The sequence below is a fragment of the Anas platyrhynchos genome, chromosome 15 (genome assembly GCF_047663525.1).
Source record: "Anas platyrhynchos isolate ZD024472 breed Pekin duck chromosome 15, IASCAAS_PekinDuck_T2T, whole genome shotgun sequence".
Lineage (NCBI taxonomy): Eukaryota > Metazoa > Chordata > Aves > Anseriformes > Anatidae > Anas > Anas platyrhynchos.
Window position 1 is genome coordinate 16,226,562 of NC_092601.1, and position 25,197 is coordinate 16,251,758.

Below are 25,197 nucleotides of genomic sequence, written 5' to 3' on the forward strand. Positions count from 1 at the left end.
GGCCAGGGGTGCTGGCAGAGGGCACCTGAAGCGAACCGTCAGTCCCGAAATAGATCCGTCTCAGAGGGCAAAAGGCAAATTGAATGAAAAATAAGTTACTATTTTTGAAGCCCGGCTCCAGTTGTTATGGCAACCAAAGCCTCGCGAATCCTGCTGGGGAAGGGCTCCGGCACCAGCGCTGCCTCCAGAGCAGGCGGCCAGGTGCTGGTGGGTGCTGGGACCAGTACCAGACCCGTACTGGACCAGTATTAGCCTGGATGCGTCCCCTCCCCACCTGGAGGCTTCCTTGAGCATCGTCTGGCCACCATGCCTGCTTGTCCTTGCTCCCCCATCCCTGGCTCTGTCCCCGCTTCCTTGCAAAGATCTGGTAATTGCTAATGATGGTACTGCCAGTTTCTTAATTAGGAGGGGCTCTGAATGGTATTTTGGTAATGTCACTGAATGGGGGTTCTTGTGTAAATGGAGGAACAGGTCATGAAGCCTCCCCCAAAACATGTAAGGTCCCAAATTGTGCAGGCATCCCACAGCTGCAGACACCTCTGTGCTGGATCCTGGCCGTTAATGGTGTGAATAACCATGATTTTGGGCACTGTGGTGGTGGCACTGGGCTGCCTCATTGCGACCGTGGCTTCCCACGAGGTTTTCCCCTGCATTCAGCCGATGGAGCCAGCAAGTAAGAGAAGAGCTGGAGATGAAATCTGTCATCCTACAACAGCAGAAACCTCCCCATGAGAGAAGAGGCTCTGTAGGGCAGCAGGAGCTGAGGGCCGGGGGCAGCAGCTGGGGGTGAGGGTGGGCGATGGTGGGGATCCCAGGGGGTCCCTTATGCTTTAGGGGGGCACCAGCAGCCTGTGTGGGATGGCTCGTGTGTGGCACAGGTGTGACAGGGGGTGCTGGAGCCCCCCAGTTTCACCAGTCCAAGCGCCACAGACACCAGTTCAGGAATCCCACTGGGGCTTGTGTCCCGGATTCATTCCCTCCAGACACAAGCCTTATGATTTTGATGCAATTTTCTAGATTTTCCAAGTTCCCTCGTCCTCGGTGGTTCGTTTTATCCCCTGAAGAGCCTCTCCCCGCACCCCAGTGCCCCTGTCTGTCCCCCCCTGCCAGCCGGGGCCCCTCAGGGCAGGCCCATTTCGCTGCCCCAAAAGCAGGGCACGCGGCCCGCTGTCCCCCTGCTGTCACATCCGCTGAGCCTGGAGGACCTCCGGTGGTACGAGGAGGAACTGCAAAGGCACCGGGGGGGCGGCTCCGTGCAGGGCTGGCCGCTCCCACGGCGACAACGAGTGGCCGCTGCCTGGGGACAGCAGGGACAACAGGGACGCTGATACTCCTCACTGTCACCCATCCACCCGGCGACCCCGCTGGACCCTGCTTAGCTTTACAAAAGCTCCTCCACCAGCAGGCAACGCTGTGCTCCTCACGTGTCACCCATCCACCTCCCTACCCTTGCGGGCCCTGCTTAGCTTCACAAAACCTCCCCCCCCCCCCCACCCTCTCAGTGCGGACGCGACTCCTCTGCGCGCCTTCACCCTCCAGCCACCCATCCACCCACCGACCCCCCCGTGCCCTGCTTAGCTTCACAACACCCCCCCTTAACACAAGTTCGGCGCCACCACCGCCACCCCGCCGCCTGCGCGGCTCCTCCCCCGCCGGGGGCCGCGCGCATGCGCAGAGGCCGGACGGTGGCCGGCGGGGCGGGAGGGCGTAAACAAGGCGCTGGCGGCCATGGGGAGGCCGCGGGTGCTCAGCGGGGGCCGGGGCCGCCGGGGCTGAGGCGAGAAGAGGCCTGAGGCAGGTCCGGACCGGTCCTTGGTGCAAGGGAGGAGGGCTCCTCCCTGCCCGGCCCGGCCCCTAGTAGCCCACCGTCTTCCCTCACGCCCCCGCCGGCCGGGGGCGGTGAGGCCTGTGGCGTCCCGTCATGAACTTGGCCGGTCAGAGCGGCGAGGCCGGCAGCGGGCACCTGCTGTTTGCTAATTTCAACCAGGATAACACGTACGGGGCGGTGGGATGAGGGTGGGGGGTTTTAAGGGGGGTGTTAGGGGTGGGGGTGCTGAGGGGGGGGGGGGGCGGGGGGTGGAGCAGGCCCTGAGGGGGGGCTTTAGGGTGGGAGAGGTGCTGGGGGGGGGGGTCTTGAGGGGGTTCTTTAGGGGGTGAGGGGGGTCTGAGGGGGTAGGCTTTTAGGGGGTGGGGCAGGCTCTGGGAGGGGGGCGTTTAGGGTGGGGATTATTGGGGTGGGGGAGGCCCTGAGGAGGGGGTCATTGGGGCTGGGGAGGCTCTGAGGGAGGAGGGAAGGTCCTGGAGGGGAAGGTGCTGATGGGGATTCTTTAGGGGGTGAGGGAGGTTTGACAGAGAAGGTCTTTAGGGGATAGGGCAGGTCCTTGGTGGGGAGTCTTTAGGGCGGGGGGTCCTTGGGGTGAGGGAGGGCCTGGGGAGGGGGGAAGGCCCTGGAGGGGGAGGCCCTGATGGGGATTCTTTAGGGGGCGAGGAAGGTCTGACGGGGTAGGTCTTCAGGGTTTGGGGCAGGCCCTGTTAGGGGGGTCTTTAGGGTGGGGGAGGCCTGAGCAGGGGGTTCTTTAGGGTGCAGGATCTTTAGGGCAGGGAAGGCCCTAATGATGGGGCCTTTAGGACAGGAGAGGCCCTGAGGAGCTGGACATTTCTCACACACACCACTACCACCAGCACCCCCTGCTGCTTCCACCCCATCCCACTGCAAATGCTCCCCTCACAGCATCTGCCCGAGCTGCCCCGTTGTGGGGCTGGGTTTGCTTTGTGGCTGCAGGAGGGGGTAGGAAGCATCACACGTGCCCCCACTTCTGTGTCCCCAGGGTTGTGTGTGGAGCTGCAGGGTGTGAGGCTACGCTTGCAGGGACGTGTAGCTGAGAGTGAAGGCACTGCTCGAGCTGGGCTTGCTGCACTGTGCCTTCTCTTTCATCCTGGTTGTTGCCCAGGGGAGCTCAGCCTTGCTCTCTAGCACTTCAGGAGCGATAGGGAGGGTGCTTTGTGCTTAGTGCTGATGCCCAGCCTGTAGGAGAGACCCAGGTCTCCTAGGAGCTACCAGATATAGTCCCAAAGCTCACTGGTGCTGTCTTTTCATACAGCCCTTGTCTTTTCACCTGCCTTCTCTGGTGAAGCAGCATGCCTTAGGTGTAAAGGTATTTTTATGAGCTCGTTCTTCTTTTGGGTTTTCATTTTGAAAGAGGTCTTTCTCATATGGTCCTTGAGCTTGCGTTTAGCTTCCGTAATTGGTTTCAATCTACAAAGGATCGGATTGTTCATGCTACACATCCTGCTGTTACTTGACAGTCGCAGTACGTTTGGATCAGAGCATAATAATTCATCTGTGGGGTATTGAAGAGCAATGCTTTCCGTTTCAAGAACTGCTGGTGGTTGGAAGCAGAGCACTGGAGAAGGATTTGGCTGTTTTAAATATCAGTGAGATGAAACCAGTGGGAAGGAACCAAAAGAACTTGTGAAAGGAGGAGTTTTATTTTAGGAAGTGAGTAAGAGGAAATGATCTCAGGTTGGCATCACTGAATGTAATCCACATGTGCTGTGGTGACTTTTAAACAACTTGTTTGTTAGTCTTACAAGCAGTACCTTGCCCTTGTGAAAGCTTTGGCTCTCTTCATCGTGGATTGTAGCGAGTGGGGATGTTGAAGGCCAGAAGACTGGAGCAGGGTCACACCAAGGAGGGAAATACCCTGCTTTTGTGGGTTGTGTTGGAGATTCTGGGGTGGAGCTGAGCAACTGGAGCTGGATAGACCTGAGGCAGGAGACTTTAATGTATGATAAGTGACAAGGTAGAGGGAGAGAGTCTTCTGTGCATTTGTAAGTAACTCATTACCAGTTCAGTGTGTTGATTCAAAGACTTCTCCAACTATTCTTCGTGTTTTTCATCGAGTACCACGCACAGCTCGCTGTCATTCCACGTATGAAGCGTGCCCATGCTGTGTTCAGATACCATCCATTTTTTACCCATTACCAGATAAAACCAAGTCATCACACCTGGCAAATCTGTCACCTGTTTCTGCTGTGATTTATAGAGGTCATTATAGAAGTTCTTGAGGTTCACTGTGCTGTCCCGCGTGGTGTTCTAAAAGCTTCACCACTTCTTCCTTAAAGCAACTGCCTGGTTTTGGTTGCACCTTACCTTTGGTGAGAGCTGTATGTATTTACGGGTCACTGAGTTGTGACAAAAAATATACATTTCTTCTGAACAAAACAGTGCCAGGCTTGCCTTCAGACCAGACCTGAGACTGAAATAAAATAAAAGTAAATGTAATATAAATTTATCTAGGCCTTCCTTAACTTGTACACCTTGAAACATTTCTCTGTGTGATTTATTTTTAATTTTGAGTTAGGAAGATGGGGAAGGACAAGGGAGTAATAATTTCCTTCTTTTCTAAACCTCAATTGTGTAACTTTGTTATTTTTCCCATGTCCTTTTCAAAAATACCTGAAAGTATTACTCAGTTTCTGTGCTATAGCCAATTTGGTTTTGGTATTCAGCATTCGAATGTCGATTGCGTGGGCAGAACAAGCTCTGTGTGTGTCTGTGTGTTTATGCGTGTGTGTAGATAATATATGTACAACACCCTGAGATATCTGATGAGAATTTTGGTGGTGATACAATTATCTTACATGATCCTAATCTGGCCTGTATGTCTCTGTGATTGAAAATCTTGGAGTACTAAGTCTTGTCATCCTACTGTCTTTGGGGGTTTTCAGATATCCATTATAGAGACTATATAAATAGGAAAAGGCTCCTGTTCATATTGTTGTCTTGGAATCATGAGGAATAATGTAAAAGGCCACTTTGAAACAAAGGAGGCAGATGGATAATGTGGAATAGGTATCCTGTCTTTCTGGTAGTGTCTCAGAAGAAATCTGGTCAAGAAAAAAGTGTAAAACTGTAAGCTTTACACATGTTAAACTAAAGTTTTTGATGATTTATTTATATTTTTCCACCTATGATATTTCCTAATTTCTCGTTTGAATAGCGAAACAAGCGGTCAGCTGCCTGGGTTTATTATCATGCTATTATCAGTATCTAGAAGGTCACTCTTTACTGGGTGAGAAGAGCTGAAAAGAACTAACTGGGAATTAACTACTTTCCCATGCTGGGCCTCAGAAAGCTGACTTAGTTTAAATTTGTATTCCAAGTAAAAGAAGTCCTTTTTGAGCCGGGCAAGGTGAGCAACTGCACGCTGTTTCGGTCAGCACGTGCAAGGCAAGCTTTGTTTACATCTCACCAGCCAGCAGGGCTCACATCACGTTTTAAGGTGTGTTCCAGCAATTAGAAAACTTGCTGACAGACAGAACTGGACAAAAATAACAGGGGTGCGTTGTTATTTCAGTAAAGCTTTTACCTCCAGCAAGGTGCCAGCTCCACGCCTGCTCAGATCCGCCTGGCTTACCTAGACAGCAGAGCCAGTTGCTGTGCATCAGAAAAAAAGATCGTAGTTCTTGCTGGTAAGAATAGGTGTCAGCCTAATCTTTTCTGGGCTTAATGGAGGATTTGATAATTAATTACTGCCTCATGTAGGAAGGAGGTGAGCTTAGGGATGGGTTTTACTCCCGAAATTGGCTTGCTGGTACTTAAAAGAATATTGCCAACAGGAAAGTTGCTGTAGCTTTTCAGTCACCAGGAATTGCAACAACTGGGAAATGTTTTATCTTGCTTTTAGCTTTCTATTTTTTCCTGCTTAAGCTCTTTTTCATGTTCATTCATAGGTGCTCTGTGTAGTGACATTGTCTCGTGGCATAGTATCTGTTACTACAAGGGTTGTCGTGCCTCTTTACTCCGTGTTGCCTTCAGCTTTATTTACTTGAGGGTTTTGAATTATTGGCTGGGACTGGAACTCTGCCTGAAAACACTCCACCTCTAAAGCAGAAGCGGCCGGTTTGTGGGTTCTCCTTGATAGAATACGTTTTCATTAAGTAAAAACACGGAGAAGGTCACTTCCAGCCGATGTTAGCGTGCTCCTTTTGGGCCTTATGCTTCTCCCTGTGAATCAGTCATTGCACAACTTGGCCTGACGGGCACTCGGAGAGGCAGAAGCTCCAGCTCACAGATAAAAATGAAGCAACTGGTTGGGAGTCAGGAGTCCTAGCAGAACCGGGCAGTAGGAGGGAGTCGGTGACCTTGGTGCTAGGTATGTTTCAGCGGTTGCAAATCTTTAATGATAGATATTTGGTAAGAGTGCTGCTTCAGTTTGAGTGCTCTTCATGTTACTTCTGGGAGAACTATTATGTTACACAGCTCCTTTATGCTCTTTAAAGCTTACATGTGTCTGTGAGGTGAGCTTAAGTTTTTGTAAGTGTATCTGTGTCCAGCCTCATGAGAAGTGGCAAGCTTTTTAACCAAAACATAACATGAAGATTTCAAAGTTTACTGTCACTGTTAAAATTGGTGGTACTGTCTTTACGTTGTTACACAAACATTCCCAGAGAAATGCTCTTGGAAAAAAATAAAAATATTAACTTAAATGGTCTTCAGGTTCTATTTACACACACACAAAAAAAGTGACATAATGCAATCAACAGATTTCAGAGAAGCTTTAATCACCTTTTTAAAAGAAAGTAACCAAGAAACAGCACTCAGAAACAAAATAGTCACTATAGTTTTGAAAACAGACTACTCACAAAAGGACAAAACAAATCCTTGTGCTTGGGTTCCTAATGAAAACATTGATAAGCCTCATTTCCAAGGTCAGCATTAATCTCTGCTTCCATTTATGTATGGAGTTACATGGGACAAGTATCGGTCCATATGTCTGTTCCTGCTGATTAAATGCTGCCCCCCCTTTTTTTGCCTGACTAAATCTATTTAATTCTGTGTTCTAAGCAAACATTCTTAGTTCTAAAGATATATAGCATGCTTCTTGTTGCGGAATTTTTATTATAAGTGCCATGTGATATTTGTATTAAAAGTGTCTTCATTTTTATCTTTGAACCACTTGTGGTGAGAGGACCAAGGGTTGGGCACTCAGCATTCACTTCTCTGCTTTTATTTCTCCTAGGTTCAGGTGTCATTCATTTGTGGTCCTTGAGGACAGCAGAGAGCTTTATTCTGAGGAGACTTTAAACAGAGAAGGAAGGAGAGAGAGAGAAAGATCACGTAGCTCTTGTGTTCAGGAAAGATAGCTGAGAGAAGCAATCGCTTGTCATGTTGCTTGCTGTTGTTGCAGTGGGAATATCAGCAGAGGTGGGCTTGCCTAATGGTTCTGGCTGAGAGAGGCTGTTGTGCAGTGTGAGTGTGGACAAACGTGTTCTGAAAGTAGTGATGTTTGCTTGGAGTATGAATTTTCTGTTATCCCAGCCTACTGCTCTATGTTAAGTAATGGGCTAGTGAGGTTTCCTTTTGCTGTAGCAGCAAATCTGTGGGATTATTTTTTATAATTTAAGAGCAATGGGAAAAGCTGTAGGTTTTCAGTGTTCCTTATAAATCTGTTGGAATGTGTGGGCTTCTGTGTTTACCTCCTATCCCAAATACTGATGTTCTTGACCTCTCTGTTGGGACATACCTATAAGATGTTACAGCTTTGATTCCAGCAGCCATTTGAGAGGCAAAAGTTAAGTAAGCTCCTCCAGTAATTCTGTCCTTATGTCATTTCATTGTTTATTGTTTTATTATTCTTTTCCCCCTCTCCATCGTAAGCCTTTGTTCACCAAAGGCTTCTTCCTTATAGAAATTTACATTGGATTTGAAATGAGTTGGAACATTAGTATAATGAGACAGCATCAGAATGAAAGTAGGTTTAATTAACCAGTTATTTAAAATAGCAATAACTTCTGGAGTCATGTTTGTACTGCAGCTGCAATTGATTTTAATCTTTGAGACTTGCCCTTAGTAGAATCATTCTGATTAACGTAGAATCTTTCTGATTAATAATTAAAGTCCTCTATGATATGGAAAGGGGAAAACTGGTTTTCTTTCTTCTGTATGTATATTAAAGAAGCGAAAGAGAACCTGTACCACTTTCTAACCCATCTGAAAAAACTTGTTCTAAAATAGCTGGAGAGATGGAACCAGCTGATTTCCCACTCTAGGTGAGTGCACTTAGAGAGAATGTCAGCTCCTTGAAATGAATGTGTGAAACATCTCAAAGCACTGGTTGCCTGATGAGGTTAGTTTTAATTATTTATGACAGCTGCTCTTGAAAATGCTTTCAAGATTTATGTAATCTTGGATCAGACAACAGTATTATCTTTGAAAAAAGCGAGTAAACACGGTTTCATAAATCACAGCTATATTGGTAATTTTGTACTGAGTAGAAAACCTTGATGACGAAATGGCTCAAAGTCTACAAATCAGGCTTGTAATAGAGGCTACACGTAATAGGCTAAAAAATACCGGTGTGGCATAATGTTAGAAGAAAAAAGGCAATTTTTTTTTTGGATATTGATTTTATTTTCAATTTCAGTCTCTCCTCAGCTTCTGAAAATTGGTGATAATAAAGCAGAACACCCGCACTGTAAAAGGAGATTCTGATAAACTACAGTATCTTCTTGTTGGCCACTGTCCATTTGAGCACTAGCTGAATGGCTTATTGATCATTTTTCTTCCCATATGGCTGCACATTTTTAGGAGGTGAGGTAATTTTGCCTAGATACTTGTTTTGTGGGATTTGGTCATTTAGATAGCTATTGAGTGTCTTAAGGGCTTAAGTGTAATATTGGTGTGAGGGAAGATGGGGGATTTAAATCATTATGATTACACCAGTATAACTTAGCTGAGTGGATTCTCTTACTACGTATAAAAGGCCCTTTTTTCCCAATAGTTTCATAAGAAGTAATTTGAGAGTGCCTTAAAGAAAGGAAAGGGGGGAGGGATAAAAAGCCCTCCAAAAGAATGCTGTTCTAGAAGGAAAATGGTTGGTCTTGTAGTTATGCTTGTGTATTGAAACAGGTTTAATTATGCTGACACAAACTGAAACTTTGCTGTTTAAACAGATGTTTTGTGACTTCACCATCACCTTGATCCAGAAAGAAATGATAAAAAGCAGTTGCCATGGATGGAAAGATCTGTTCTGTGCCTTCATTCTTTAGGCTTTTACTCAGTCTAATGATTTAAATGGAGTGTAGGTAGTCAGTAGGACGAGAAAAATGGGCTTCTTGGTTTCAGTGATACTGTCACTAACTCAGTGATGCAGCATTATTTGGTGTTTAAAGCTATAAATACAGTGCAGGAATCAACTTGGTAGCTGTTTTAATATATTTTCAGGCAATCTGGAATTCTGCACAAGGAATCCATACTATGCCTTTTGTAGATTGTTTATATTGCAAGGAGTCTTGTGACACCATTTATTTTTAACTCAGATGAGTGCTTGTTTACCTCTGAAGTGACAGTTCTAATGTCATTCTGTGTTAAACTTTCTTTTGAGGGAAACAATAGATGAGCTAAGAAAAGCAGATGCATAACTTTTTTTTTTTGAATTGCATTTTCATGTTTTTACAGTTTGGATTTTCATTAAGTTATACAAAAGTAGTTGAGAAAAACAATGCAGTGTCTTCAGCAACTAATCAGATACAGCCTGCAGAACGTACCAATTTTGCCTGAATAAATTTATTTTACTATATGTAATACTAAACGTATTACAAGGGTGACTTAGAGGAGCAGCAACAAAATTTGGTTTTATCATAGCTGTGCTATCTCTAAGCCTAATATCTTTTTTCCCCTGTTGTGATTATTGCATCTGGAGAAGCTTATTTCTCTTGCCTAGATGGTGCATCTTTTAATTTGAGGGTTTAAATCTTCGTAAGTATAATTTCTTAACCAGACTGTTCCAGTTTATGTGGTTTTGTTTGTTTTGTTTTTTATTTCACTAGCAGAGAACATTATACCATCATGCAGAAGTTGATTTTATAACTTGGGATCTTAATTTTGGAGGATAAGACATTTTAGGAACAATTTTTAATCTTCTAGGGACCTTGAAGTCTAAAATGGGCTCACTTCGGAGCCGTAAGAAAAAATACATGAAGAGCAAGAAATCGGTGGATCTGTGTTGTAAATGCAGGACTAATTATTAGTGCATCTGAAATGTGAAGCATCTTGATGGGCTGGGGACAGTTTGGCATAGTGATGGGCAGGACTGCGTCTGAGTGTTTTATTGAATCGCCACAGTTTGGCATATTGAAATGCAACTTGCAGGAAATTAATCAGTTTATTTCCATATGTCATGACAGTAAAAAATATATATATATATATGAACTGTAAACATAGTGACACACTTCTGTATAACTGTATTTACAGCTGATTTTCTTCTTCTATGTCATAAAATCATCCTTCACGTGGAGAGGGGAAAATAACGTGCCATTGACCACTGCTTTGGTGTTTAAAGAGCTGCAAGATGAGCCTAAAGTTTTTTTTTAGCAAAAAATTTAAGACCTGTCTTTGACTGGAAAAGCAATTGGTCTATGAGCTAAGTGTGAAAATTGAGTAATGGTGGAAAGAAGAGCTCGTAGCCTTTTTTTTTTTTTAACATTCTATTGTTAAAATCTGTTTAACATCAGCGACTAGCGTTTCTGAAAGAGCCTCTGATTAAAGATTCAGCATGAGTATTTGTACGACTGAGACGTAACAATGTTCTGCAGAGATGCTAGAATAGCATCAAGTAAAACCGGAGAAAATTAGAGCTGGCAGTATTTAATTCCTTTTTTTTATATGAGAACTCTCTTGGGGTGGTTGATGAAGGTTACAGTATAAAGTGCAAAAAATCCCCAGACAGTCTCACTTGAAAAGGTCTTGCAGGTCACCTCTCATGGTGAGGCAATGATGTAATTGGTTTGCGTTGCAATATTCAAGTCCTCTTCCCTCCACACTAAAGCTTTCAGTTTGCAGGGAATTGTGTAGAGAAATCACTGGTAAGAGCTGGGCAGTAGGCTGTAAGCTGTGGGCTGTAATGTCATCAAATGTGAAGTAGGATTCCACACCTGGGGTAATTCTGAAGCTATTTGGCCTCTTCAGAGTTCAGGAAATTATCTGTCTGGTGCTTTTTAATCACTTTCTTACTGAGCTAACCTAGCTGGAGGTGTAGAAGAGGGTAAGAATCTGTCCAAGGGTAATTCACAGCTGATGTAGTTTATGTTCCTGACGGACTTGTTTCTTTTACAGATCCCTTGCGGTTGGCAGTAAATCAGGCTACAAATTCTTCTCTCTCTCTTCTGTGGACAAATTAGAGCAGATCTATGAATGCAGTGAGTATCTTCTTTTTTTCTTTTTTATTCCCTTGGTTGACTTCAGGAAGAGATGACGTTTCATTTTTTTCATGGATTGTTAAAGTCACATGAGAAGATCCTTAAGCGTATGATGAAATAACAAACACGAAACAATTGCTGCTAGCAGGGCAAAACATTGCCAGTGTTATATATTTAAATTTAGCTGGTGTCCTGTGAAAATTGGTAATAGCCAAGAGAAAAACTCTTTGCTTTTCTGATTTTTATGACCAGTAGTAAGGTTACATAGCATCTGGGTATAAAAAAATCTGCCTGTGCAGGTGGCTTTTGGGTCTTTATACTGGCTGTTGGGGCAGGCAACCACTAATACACTTTTATCAAAAAAAAAAAAAAGCTTTATTTTTTTTAAATCCTAATCTTTGAGCGTGATAGCAGCAACTTTACTCATCCAAAATGTTGAACTATCTAAATTCCAATAACTGATCACCATAAAGTAGGATATGAGATGCCATGGAGGGAGGCCTTGGGAAGTGGTATCCCCTGTTTTGCCAACTGTTCATCCTCTTTTTTATTTTTTTTGAGATGACAGTGAGAATCCTGGCAATGTTATGCATGAGCATCCATACTTTGGTATAAACTTCATGTGAACAGTGCCCATGGCTGTGGTGTCAGTGTTTATGCTAGGATCCTACTGGATCATGCCACGCAACAGAGTGGTCTTCAGACTTCATTCCCTGTGACCTGACCCTGTGGCATCTTAAATTTGAAAATGGTGTGTGACTCAGATCACCTATTATCTCTGGTGACAGCCTGTTTCTGTGTACAGTTAATGGAGAGAAGTAATTGTGGAGTTCAAATTAGGTACCCGTGGTCAGGTTAAATTGCGTTGCAGCTCCATCTGCCTGCTTGAGTCACGGTCTGGTTGTACTGGTTAATGGGTGCCTTGAATTCCATTTGGGGCTGTTGAATTTAGGTACCTGACTTCTGTAGCATGGTAGGCACTTGGAGTATCTGGCCTGATATGACCCCCAGAGGCTCGGTGAAGATGATTCCTGTTACGTGAGACACTGAATAAACATACTGAGGGAGGCTGAACTGAACTTCACAGAGCTGCTGCTTCTCAATAGTAATTGAAAGAAAAAGTACAAATGGGATAAAGGTTGCTCATAGGGCATACATTGAAGTGTTTGACTTTTTTTTATATGCCGCTAAATAATTTTCAGTCTGGGGCTTGCCAGCTGTGCATGTTCAAGGCTGTAACCTTGGCACAGGGCTGGAGGGTGTCCTGTGTTCTGGGTACCTCCGGTCAGCAAGGAAAGGTATTTTAAGGCCTCGCCATCACACATGGCCCCTCAGTTCACTTTGTAAGGGGTTCTGAAGACTTAGCATCATTTTGGGTGAGCAGTTTTAAGGACCCTTCTCTTCCATGTGGTTGGTTTACAAGTTTTCAGGTAGGTGACTGAAGTAAGCTATAAAATATACTCTAGATGTCCTGTGTTTGAAAGAGCAACTGAAAAGAATGGAAAGCCTCTTTGCTCCCATCACTGACTTTTACTGTGACTATAAATCACCAAACTCCCTGCTCAGTTGATCCATCTGTAGAAAAAAGTATTATATCAGAGGGTGCTTTAAGGCTTAATGAATGTTTATAATTTGCTTCATGTTCCCGGATTAAAAATGAAATAAAAGCACAGCTGATCGTAATCTAGCTGGTTCTAACCAGCTCTTGTCTGTGATGCTGCATGCTTGTGTTTATGAAACTGTAATCTTGTTACGTATTTGCTTGTTCTTCCCTCGCTGCCGCTGCTTAAATCAGTTTGCAGTTCTGCTCTTTGTTCTTGCTGTGTTTTCGGTCTGAGTTGCTGGTAATCCTCGCTTGCATGGCATAAAGGAGAGAATACAAACGGGGTGAAAAAGAAAACCTGATGAGCAGCATTGCTATAGAACTTAACTGGTGCTATTAAAAATATGATTAATTTAGGTCAGCTGGACATAGGGTGTGCAGTACAGCCTGGTACTTCACTCGAATGGTTGCTCATTAGGAGGTGTACATGACTTGGCAGTTGTGAAGGGATTCTTTTTATCACTCCTTCCTGTTAGGGGAAGACAAAGGAACAGGGGTGCATCCTGTATTTTTAAAGTGAATTTAATTAAAAGATTATCACAAAGACTTTCTCTCAAAAGTGACCGTATTATAGTGTAATAAGTCTCTTTATGATGCAACTCCAGGCATGTCTCCACTTTTTAGGTGTTTTCCTTGTTGAAAACTTGGGGGGTTTTTTGGTTCTGTTTTTTTTTTTTTTTGCCTTGCCTGTAGCAGCTTAATTCTTGACAGTGCTCCTGCATGCCTTCCTTGCTGGCTAATCTGCATCGGTGCAGTGTGGGACAGCACTTCTATTTGATCTCTGCTATTGTTCCTACTCTGAAATACCAGTTCTCCTGCCTTCCTGGGAGTGAAACAAGTCCCAGCAGCTGTCTCTTAACGTGGTTGCCCCTGAATGGGAAAAGAAGCTGAGTATTCCACCTAGCCCCCAAGGAGCGGGGAGCAATCAGACTCTGTTTTTGGGTCTTCATGTGCCGGTCTTCTCTGTCTCTTGTAAAACGATGCCATTAGTATGAAGGACTCCAAGCTTAGATGGAAAACTGATAACCTGTGCTGTAAAATGTTTGAGAGCCTTTTATGTTACTTGCCTGGTTCAAGGAGCACAGAGTTTTGCATTTAGAAGTCTGTGCGTGTGGTTATTGAAGTGGATTTTTATATTATTCTTTTTCATGTGTTGTGTGTGACATCAGGAAAGTGGAGAATAATTCCTTGAAAACAAAGTCGTTTCTAAAACGCATTATCCCTCTTGCGAAAGTGAGGAAATTGAATTTTCAAAGCCTCTGTGAACAGTTTTGTCTTCTTTGGAAAAATACCATATTGTTTATTAGATTTGGATAAAAGTCAATTATGTCGCATGGAAGACTGAAAATGCGTAGTATAAACCTGCTGCTTTGCCACAAGAAGGCTCTTGCTTCTTTGTGCTCAGTCACTCTCGCTCTCATGTACAGAATTTAAATATTTTCAGTTCTTTTTCTTGAAATAACTGCTTTCTTTGGGCGCTTTTAAAACAGATGTATCACATTGTGGTGGCATTGTAACACACTGAGAATGTAAGAACTTTTTTCAGGGATTTCTTGTCATAGGTGATGAGAACAGTGCCAACTGAAGCCTTCAGAAATAAGGTTACTTATTTATGTATTTATTTTCTGGCAATTTTACTGTTTGAGACACATTAAGCATTGACCTAATCCAGACACTGAGTTCTGAGAAGTTTGGTTGTTTCCACGGATCAATGCCAAAGGCTCCAGTTGCTTGTCTTGCTTCAGCCCCGTAAGGGGAGCCCTGTAAGGGCAGATGTAGCCAGCAGCTGCGGGCAAGCTACAGAGGCTGGGAAAGCTCCCCTGCTTTCTCATGACATACAATAGCTTTTTGCACATTCTGCTTTAGTCTCAAAAGCATACGTACGGCTAGCTCTGTGTCTGACTGCCATTCATCCAGCAAGGGAGTAGGCTCTCAGTTTTCTTTGACTTTTCAAGTGCTCGGAGTGCCACCATAATGGTTTGAAGTGTGTTTGTTGATTGCCTAGAGTGCTGTGAAGACTGTCTTGGGGGGCTTTTGGAGGAAAACTTCACGAGAGGAGAAACACAAGTGCTGGGGTAACTGGTGGAGGGACTTCAGAACAAATGAGATTTCCAGCTTCTTTGAGTAATCTTTTTTTTCCTTCATGGAGACATGCAGAAACTTTTTTTTGTCGTCAGAAATATTTCCGTGTGTAGCATTGCCTTAGGGGGAAAAAAAAAAAAGGAACACCTATGCTTACCTAGATTTCTTCAGAGATTAGAGAATATTATAAGATTCTGGAACTTGACAACTTGATTTTTGGTCTCCTTGATGTTTTTTTTCCAGTTGCATCTTGGCACACCAGGGAGTAGACACTTCTCAAGCACAAACTTCTATGACTCCTGGGGGTAAAAAATGGCCTTTGTGAATTGGCATTCACCGGGTAGATTTTCTGCTTTAGAAACCTGTCCTGCATCCCACCTTAACTCTGAGCTGTTGTGCCAGAATGTTTGTTCTTAAACTGTATTTTTCTTAAACGATATTTCCCATTAATACATACACATCATTGTCCTTCCCTGAAATCTCACCTGTTTGTTTGCCTTCCCTTCCTGTGATTCCCCAGCTGACACAGAAGATGTGTGCATAGTGGAGAGGCTGTTCTCCAGTAGTCTGGTGGCCATAGTCAGCCTTAAGGCTCCACGCAAGCTGAAAGTTTGTCACTTCAAGAAGGGGACAGAGATTTGCAACTACAGTTACTCCAACACCATCTTGGCTGTCAAACTCAATAGGCAGGTGAGTGATAATTTGAGTGAAAACAAGGGGAGGGGCTGTGGATCTTGTGCTGGCACTTTCTGGTGGTTTTTCCTTGGGTGACAGAATTGCTATTTGGAATTAATTTTTACTTTTCCACCTGTAGCTTCTGTAAAATTTTGTGGCATCTGAGTAACGGTATTTGATTAAGAATTTTTGGTTCTGTGTTTGTCTGTTTCGTTAGAAAGAATGTCATGAGTAACCTGGTCTGACCTCATGGCTGATCCTGTTTTGAGCAGGAGGTTGTCTGGAGACCTGCCACGGTCCCTTTCAGCCAGAATCGTCCTGTGATCCTAATTGTAAAAGTAGCTGAAGCCAACAGCTTCTGCTCAGGACAAAACTTCAAATTCTGTTAGCTTTTTTGTAACATTTTTAAATATAAGTTGAATTTTTAAGAAAATGGTATCACTGAATTGGAGAAGTCTTTTGAGTAGGGTGGTGCTAAGTAGTACTAAGTCATCGGTAGGCTCTTCTGCAAATAATTTTCTGTCTTTAACCGTGTCACTCAAAGTAGAGAAAATGGCATCTGAAGGATGAAATTATCTTAATGTCCATTCCCACTCTCAAAATCGGGGATGAGAGAATGGGACTCCTGTTTAAAATCATAAGGGACAGGGTGGCTGAGTTGACTTCTGGCATCGTGAGGTAGTGTTAGAGGAACAATGTTTTTTGAGACAGTCGTCCAGATGTAGTCACCAAAGGGTAAATGAGATGCTGAAGAACTTAATTTAAAACAACAAAAAAGTCCTCACAACTGACTGTGAGTAATTACAAATGAGTGTGAGTGAGTAATAGGGTCTATAAATGGGTTTAAAAAGCCTTGTATATTTTTGTTTAGCCAAAGCAGGAAATTGGGCCCACATGTGAATTGGCCTCTTGGGGGCGGGGAAATACATATGGGCAGGTAAAGAATAAGAATGAAATAGGTGTAGATGAAGGTTTCTGGCTTGCTGACTTGATCTAGTAATACAAATAACTTCCGTTTAAATCAATTTGCACTAGCATGGTTGAGAAAAGTCGAGTGCACTGGTCAGTTCAAGTGACCGAGTGTAGTATTGCGCTGTTGAAGCCTTGCCAAGAGATGTATCTTGTGCATCTTCTGTCAGACTCTTATTCCTTCCCATCAGGTGGGTACAACCTTTTCTGTATTGGAAGGTGCCTACTGCATTTTGGATACAAATTTTTTTTATAGGGTCGATAACTCCGTATAAACTCTCTTTTCATGTCACCATTTCATCTTCCCCACATCTAGAGGCTGATAGTATGTCTGGAAGAGTCTCTATATATACACAACATAAGAGACATGAAGGTGTTGCATACAATCCGGGAGACACCTCCCAATCCTGCAGGTAAGGCAGTCCTGTTTTCAGAGGCTAGTGTTACTCTGAAAAGCGTGTTCTGTCTGCACATGACATTTTCAACATGGAACTGTAGCACTCTTAATTCTATTTTCAAATTAAAGTTATAAATAAATATGTGAGCATTGGCTTAAAGCCTACCCATTCGATCCAACGGGGCTTCCAAGAACAAACAGCAGACTGCCTTAAACAGCTTTCTCCCAGTTTTCTAGTCTCCTAGTGCTTATGGTTACAATCTTAGATCATGAGGAAGCAATACAGATACTTAAAAGCTACACATTGCCAGTGCTTGGTACAGATAAAAACTATGTCAGGTATGCTTTAGGAGTCAGGGCAAACTTGGGAATTTCTTCTACTTCATTGGTTACTGTAGTTCTGACAGTATTATACTTTCTATTAGGCTTTGTTAGTAATTGTGTTGAACAGATGCATTGCAGGTTGGCAATCGATATTTTTTTCTTCCCTGTTCTGTGTCTGTTGGTACATTGAAGAATGATTTGAGTTGATCTTTGCAATATTTGAACATAGAAAGTTTTGTTGTGTAAGTTTTAGAATTTGCCTCATTCTAACCATTGTTGGTTTTGTTTTTCTATATTCCCTCTAGGGTTGTGTGCTTTATCAATAAATAATGACAACTGCTACCTGGCCTATCCAGGGAGTGCAACTATTGGAGAAGTGCAGGTCTTTGACACCATCAATCTGGTAAGGGTCTTCGTGCATGCTGTTTCCATTTCTAAAGATGCAGTTTTTGGAAATAGTTTCAATTGCTCAGAGAAGAATTACTAGGCACTTGTAATTGGTCCATCCATGACAATCTGCAGTATCCATTTTACCTAGGTACCCATTATACCTAGGCATCACAGAATGTCAACAAAGGAAAGTAAGACTACTAGCTTTGATGAGAAGAGTTGAGCAAATGGGTGGAGCAGATAAATGGACAGTCACTTTTATTTGAATTGTCTTTAAGTAGCCTGCTACCACTTGGACTTTCTATGCATATGCTTCAGTAATAATTTTGTGTATTTTGCTTAGCAGTTACTGAAACAGATTGAAGCAGTTGTCCGTAAATAAGGCTCATACTTGTCCTGACAGCTCTTGCATATGCAGGCTTAAGCTGTGAACATGGAGCTTTTAACCTGTGCTTTACTAAGGTTCTATTTTATCGTTTTGCTCCTGCAGAGAGCTGCTAATATGATCCCAGCTCATGATAGTCCCTTGGCTGCTTTGGCTTTTGACGCAAGTGGTACTAAACTTGCCACTGCATCAGAAAAGGTAAGACGTCCTTTTATTGACTTGCCGGCAATGATAAACTTACTTAAAATGGTCTAAATGAGTTTCATTTTTAAGCCTGCACAGTACCATGTGCAAGTACCAAAAAAAGTCTTAAAGTTATAACAACAAATCTAAGTTAAACTGTTAATGATGTTTGACATAACTTCCATGCTGTGAAATGCTGGATAATAAGGTTATTTAAATTTTAATCTGGCTGTAATCAGGGCAGTCCTCCAAGTGTTTTTCCCATTAGTGTGGGATGCATACTAGGAATCAGTTGCATTCCTTTGATGCTATCTTCCTAATGAAAACAAGACAGTTAAAGTCAAAAGAGAGAATTGTTTTGCCTGACTTTGGCACACGATGACAAATGGTCTATGTGAACTGTATAAATTACAAGGTGTGAAGCCTCTGCTTCTTGGATAATAAGCTTAAACTATACAGATATAACATGATTTCACCTGATAAAAGCCCAAAGACATCCAGGTAACTATACTTGTGGTTAACATGATCATATTCATGATAAAGATTAATAAGAGGAGCTGTTCTTGATGCAAAGCTTGTACTGTATATTAGTAGCTCCCACCTTATAGTTTCTCGATTCTTCAAACATCCTTCAAACAAGCTCCGAAAATATTTAATGCTAGTATGTGGGGTGCGTGAACTATGGTAATTTAACAGCAGAATGGTATGTACTCTGCTCACCAGAGCTAATGCACAGTGCACAAACTTGAAATGATAATGAAAGATTTTATTTTTTCTTCCCCTTCCAGGGGACAGTGATAAGAGTGTTTTCCATTCCAGAGGGACAGAAACTCTTTGAATTCCGGAGAGGAGTGAAGAGGTAAAGTTCAGCCAGGGTAGTTATCAGAAGCTTGTTCTTTACAGTAGATCTCCGGTATGCTGTGCAGTTGAGCTATCATCCTAATTCTTGCCTGCTGTCATCTTCTTCCATCCCTGCCTGTATGCTTATAACACTTACAGTTTTAATGTCTTCCAACTTTAGACTTGCTTATTCTGCGAATCAGTCCTGCCAGAATTGTACTTCCTCTTGCATTTTAGAAATTCACTGGTAAAGGAACTTGTTCAAAGTGGGCCACCTTTTGTAAGATACTGTATTCTTATGGCAAGTGGAATCAGTGTGTTTAATTTTCCTGCTCTTCTAAATCCTGCTAGCACCGGGGCCGTTGCAAGTCATTGTGACACGGTACTGTAGTTTGTGGTAGCAGTAACTCTGTAGCTCTAATATACTTTATGCAGAGGTAAGAGTGAGTTCAAATTCTTACTAGATGACCCCCAATGTCTAGTATATGTCAATTAAATGTCATTAAGGGGAATCTTGCTCCTGAAGTGCATTAAGAAGCCATCAGAAAATGCTTACTATGGAGTTACTACTTTTATTTACAAAGCATTGGTGACTGAAGAATCTGCTTAATTATTAAGCCATATGCTTTGGCTTAATTGCAAGTCACATGCTCCTCTTCTTCTGAGAGAAATTGCAGGTGATTTTACTATGCAGCCACAGTCCCTCCCAGCTCTTGCAGTACAACTGGTGTGAACGCTATGTTGCTCCTTAGTGGTGAATGTGCAGAAGGGCTCCTACCTACCAAAACAGAGGAATAATATTCTCATTTAAATCAGTTGCCATGAGTCATTTAACAGGAGCTTTTGCTTTCACCAGTTAGTGCAGTATTAGAATGTCAAAAACAATGTCAAATATATGTCAAAAATAATGCTTCAGTATTTTTTGGTTTCTTTTCCACCTAGGTGTGTGAGCATCTGTTCATTGGCTTTCAGCATGGACGGCATGTTTCTGTCTGCATCCAGTAACACGGAGACAGTGCATATCTTCAAACTTGAGACTGTGAAAGAAAAGTAGGTTTCAGAGGTGCCGTAGATTTTTTATTTTTTGTCTCCAAGGAAAAGGCTTACAAATTGGAGAAAACTGTTCCTGTTGAGTATAGTCAAAGTGTGGACAGACTTCCTTTGAACACATTTATAATGTAAAGGGCATAACAAGTCGGTTATGAATCAGCAGCTGCTCCTGATGTGCATGCTGTTCTCCTAATGAATAGGAAGAGTATTTCTGACAAAGGGGAATTGGGCAACCTTGGCAGAAGAATGTGGGGGCAGTGGAGTGTCTTCAATGACCATTGTTGGTTTTTTGTTTTGTTTTGTTTTTTTTTTTACCTCTTCTCCTATCTGTATGGGAAGACTTATCTCAACAATATCTTCCAGCTGCCTATAGGGCTTTAAAAGGCACCATGTTGTAAAACATTCCTATTTATGATTTGAAAAGAGTCTTACTTATATTTTTGTGTAAGTGGTTTGTTACTGATTAAACAGTTGAATAAAACCTTGAAGTTTAGCACCTTGTAATAGATCTCACTCTTGTATAATAACCGTTATGAAATACAGTTGTATAAACAGAAGTATCAATTTACAATAGAACATGTTTTAGCAACAGGCTGAGGGTATTACAGGACACACCATGCCCTGTAGCGTAAATGGAGTGCATTGAGTTCTCAAAGGTGTTCTTTATCTCTGAAGAAAAACAAATAACCATTTAATATCTTTGAAAATGAAAAGATGTTTCAAAATGTTTGCACACCTTTCTCTCCAATGTAAAGTCAAAGTTGGACATGATTTTCTGTTTTTTTTCTTCTAACCTGTAGACCTCAGGAAGAGCCTACAACCTGGACAGGTTACTTTGGAAAAGTGCTGATGGCCTCCACAAGCTATCTGCCCTCACAAGTAACAGAAATGTTCAACCAGGGTAGAGCCTTTGCTACAGTCCGCCTGCCGTTCTGTGGGCACAAAAACATCTGTGCACTTGCCACGTGAGTAAAGAAACAGAGCTTGCACTCACCACCCACTGGGTCGCCACGCTGAGCTATGCAGAGGCTGACACTGGGGGACATGCCTTATCTCTGTCAAAATTGGTAGTACGCAGAGCAGTGGGTCACCTGTAGTGCATTCAAAGCCTCCGCTGGTTTAAAAGCTGTATGTTGGAGCTAACATCTCACAGTCCTTTGAGGAGGAGAGGGAAAGACATAATATTTGGATCAGCAATAGACTATTTCTAAGCATTGTTTAAAGATGTCATTTCTTTTGAATGAAGGCTGAACAGATGCATAGGCTTAAGTCATTTGCTTCTATTAGTGCTAGGGGAAATAATGCTGTATTTTGTGTCAGTTGCAAAATAAAGCAAAATAAGGCAGTCTAGAGTAACGGTTAAAGAAATCTTTGAAGGCATATTCCTGTTATTCTTGTCTCTAAAACTGTATAGCATTCATTACATTTAGTTCTCAACTTTAATCTTTATTCTGCCTTCACCAAAGGGCAGGGCCTCTTTGGCACAGCTACCAAAGCAATAACCTGAGCAGTAGTGAACTTTTTTGTGTGTTTCTGTAGATTCTATGCTAAATTGATTTCATGTTTTTGTTCTCTCCTCTGATCTCAAAGCATGCTTTAAGCAATAATTAAACCTTGTAACAGTTCTGAAATAAGTAGATACTTCACGTTAGAATACTTGTCTCTGGAGTTGCACAAAGCTGGTAAAAAGATGGTAACATCTCAATTTGCTTTCCTGGGTTATGTATAAGTTGCTTGATTCCCATGGCATCCTATTAGCTCCACATTGTGATTATGCCTTGCTTTTATATATGCAGTTCTTTCCTAGGTGCTCAGTCTATGCCACTGTTAACAATATTCCCCATCTAGAAGCAACTGTGGAAAATAATGGCTTAAAATCTCAGGAGGGGAGTAGAGTGTGCTGATACAAAGCACAAGCTTTTACTAATCTCCTGTATATCTTTTCTAGAATCCAGAAGATCCCTCGGTTATTGGTGGGAGCTGCTGATGGGTATCTCTACATGTACAACCTAGACCCCCAAGAAGGAGGAGAGTGCACACTAATGAAGCAGCACAAGTAAGTCCGCACTAACTGAGGACTGATGCTTTTTATTTCTTCACAAAATCCGCTTTGTTCTTAAACTTAGCTTCATGCTGCAGAAGTCTAACTTAGAGCTCATTTCTTTAACCTACTTTTTGAAACCTCTGACATGAATGAGTAACTTCAGAATCCCCCCGGGCCTTTCTTCTTAATATCTTCTACACTAAGCACCGCTTTTCCAGCAGAAACTTAGCACTGTCCAATTGCAGTGAAAAATCAATTGCTGTTAGCTGTCTGATCCTATTTCCTCTTACTAGGCAGTTTGAGTTGAGTTACTTTGACAAGAACTTGAAAGGTCTGACACCATCCTCTTCATCAATAAGTGAAGTGGCTACAGAGATGAGAATGTGTAACTCTGGCTTCACACAGGGGAATCTGGCCTATGAAATTTTATCTGTATTCTTTCTACAGGTGTCCTTACTGAACTTCTTTGCCTATAGGCCACTGAAGTAATGTTCTGTAGTGATACTGTAGAATACTGAAGGAAAATATGCAAGGCCCTGTTTTTTTCTGAGGTTTGAAGGGAACAGATAGGGTAATACAGTTGGATTACTTATGTGATGAATTGTAGATTTAAAGCCAGAAACTTATGATGACAATTCAGGTTTGCAACTTTGGTCAAGTCTACAGTACTGGTTACAAATAATATCTTTATCTGAAAGTTTTAAGACACAATCTCTAGTTTCAGTTGTAAACAAAGTGAAGTTTGGTAAAGAGAAGCTTTTATCAGGTTTGTAATAGCTGAAATGCTCTAATACCTTCACTAGAGTGTTTTCCAGGATATGTATGTGAGGCAACAGCTTCTACTGTGGACAAAGCTCAAGAAATAATCTGTAACCTTGCTGATAGGAATGACTTTGATTTTTTTTTTTCTTTAAAATGTGCACTGTTCTTTTGAGTCTTTTTCTTCCTAGCATCAGTTAGCAGGGTTTAAGTCCTCATGTCGTCTCAGAGGCAAACATGTTGCTGCCGTGTATTGAGTGTTAAATATGAAGTATATTCACAGAGATGCCTTCTTGACAGTCCTCTGGAATATTCCTTGTATTACGACAGAGCACAGGCAATTGGAAAAGATAACTGCCATCCCTGAAGGGATCATATCCCTCCTGTTGCATGTGTATGCAACGTATGTGTTGCATGTATATGTGTTGCATATTCTTGCGTAGCTGTCAAGGAAAGCTGTGTTATGTCTAGGCAGATCACCTCTCCAGCTAACTTTTCTCTGCTTGGTAGGCTCGATGGCAGCATGGAGCCAGCCAACGAGATCCTGGAGTCTGCATCCCACGACCGGCCGTTGGTAGCACAGACGTACAGTGCTGCTGTGACTAAAGGTACATATGTGCCTTCCTCACCCACAAGGCATGGTAAGGAGAAGGCTGGAAATGGGGCAGGGAGCACCTCTGCATTTTGCATCATTCTAGATGGCTGCATGAGCTCATCTGCTTCAACACTGAGCTTTTCATAGCTATGAGCGTGATGTGAAGCACTGGTGAGTGGTTGGAAAAGAGCACTTGTGATGTTCGGTAGCCTCCTATAGATAAACTGCTCATCTTCACTATTTTCTGGGTAGAGCTTTGTCTCAATTTGTGGTCAATTACTTCAGTAATAGTTGCAGTATTCGCTGAATGGTTCTTCAGATGCTGTAATGCAATTATTTCATGCAGGAGGTCTGGGTGCAGAACAAAGCATCTGAATTATAGTCACAGGGGTTCTTTTAGGTTGTTTTTTTTTGGTTAAGTGTTCCTGTAGTTCCATTATGGGAACTGTGACCTTTTAGATTGCCTTGCTGTTCTATGAAATTGAAAGGTTCGGTATTTGTCTAATGCTGGAGTTCCATGTGAGTGGAGCCTGTGCATACAGCTCTTACCATCCCTGTACAGCACTCAGGTTGGTGCTTCAGAGCTGCTCAATACAGCAGTTGCAACTGTAATGAAAGGGTGAAAGGTATAAAAACATCAGTCTGCCTAAAGCAACAATGTGCACTGCACGCAGGCTGCGTAGTTGCAAAGTTTGATCACAAACTGCTCTTTGCTGGAGAAACATGGTCATGATGAAGGCAAACATAGGGTGGCAGTGAAACTGTTGCAAATAACGTCTGGTACTTCAGCTGGAATCCCTGACTCTGTTGGATCCAAGCCTTGGTTTGTGGTGCTGGTTGTTGAACTAATCCCTTTCCCTGCAGCCTATACGGAAGACCTGGGTGCTGTGGGTGGAGCTTGCCTGGAAGATGAAACCAACTCGCTCAGATTGGATGAAGACAGTGAGCATCCCCCCATGATCCTTCGGACAGACTGAACTTTGACCTGTGAACTCACTCCTGAAGCAGAGAACACTGGCTTGATGTTTCTTGAGGAATCTCGTGTTATGCTGCTATGAACTTTGACATGAGTTGGGAGAGAGGATGACAGACTCTTTACCGTTTTAAGTCGTAGCTGTAGTTCTAATTCTATACCATTGGAAAAATATATGGTTTTCAATTCAGTGGCTTTTAATCTTGCTTATCTATTTTAGCTGTGTTTTTTGTTGTTTTTCTTTTTTGTTGCCAAAACCTGCTGTTTGTGCAGCCCTCGGAGCCTACTAGCTTTGCATGCGTTCATGTGCCAAGCAAGCATAGGAGGGGGAGAGAGAGAGAGAAGCCACTTTATAACAAACTCAAGTTTGTATTTTTTTTATATATGTATATAATATTTAGCTTATATAAGGAAGGAGTAGAGAAGTGGTTCTGGAAGCTGAGATTAGTTCTGCACTGACAAAGGTCCAAAAGGTTTCCTGTGCATGGGCTTGCAGGCATACCTAGTGACTGACATGCAATCTTTCAAATGCATTGGCCTGTTTTTGGGTTCTCCCTCCCCTTTCCTGGACCATTTTGTTAATTAAAATTCCTTCTGAATGTTGTGTATTTGTGGGAGTGTTCTGTTTGTTGGGATGGAAAACTGGAAATGTTTCCCTGCATGAGGATGTAGAATACAGAAAGTGCCTTTACAGGGAAGAAAAAAAGTTGTGGTAGGAGGAAAGCT

General features: G+C 42.6%; 1 protein-coding gene and 1 long non-coding RNA gene across 3 annotated transcripts; both read left to right on the plus strand.

The window, feature by feature from the left end:
- Positions 1-1,664: 1,664 nt before the first annotated feature.
- WIPI2 (WD repeat domain, phosphoinositide interacting 2) lies at positions 1,665-25,075 on the plus strand. Of its 2 annotated transcripts, none has more exons than XM_027469084.3 (12): positions 1,665-1,995; positions 11,120-11,202; positions 15,408-15,577; positions 16,848-16,944; positions 17,558-17,655; positions 18,133-18,225; positions 18,999-19,069; positions 19,993-20,100; positions 20,901-21,065; positions 22,049-22,156; positions 23,414-23,511; positions 24,363-25,075. In XM_027469084.3, exons 1-12 carry the CDS (start codon positions 1,922-1,924, stop codon positions 24,473-24,475), a joined length of 1,278 nt encoding a protein of 425 aa, XP_027324885.1. In that variant the 5' UTR covers positions 1,665-1,921; the 3' UTR covers positions 24,476-25,075. The 2 variants fall into 2 exon arrangements, with proteins under 2 accessions (XP_027324885.1, XP_027324884.1); XM_027469083.3 differs by having other exon boundaries at positions 1,666-1,995; positions 23,414-23,544.
- LOC139998743 (uncharacterized) lies at positions 2,269-11,113 on the plus strand. Its single transcript, XR_011803599.1, has 4 exons — positions 2,269-6,158; positions 7,026-7,210; positions 8,430-8,596; positions 10,259-11,113. It is a non-coding gene; the product is annotated as an uncharacterized lncRNA (long non-coding RNA).
- Positions 25,076-25,197: the final 122 nt, after the last annotated feature.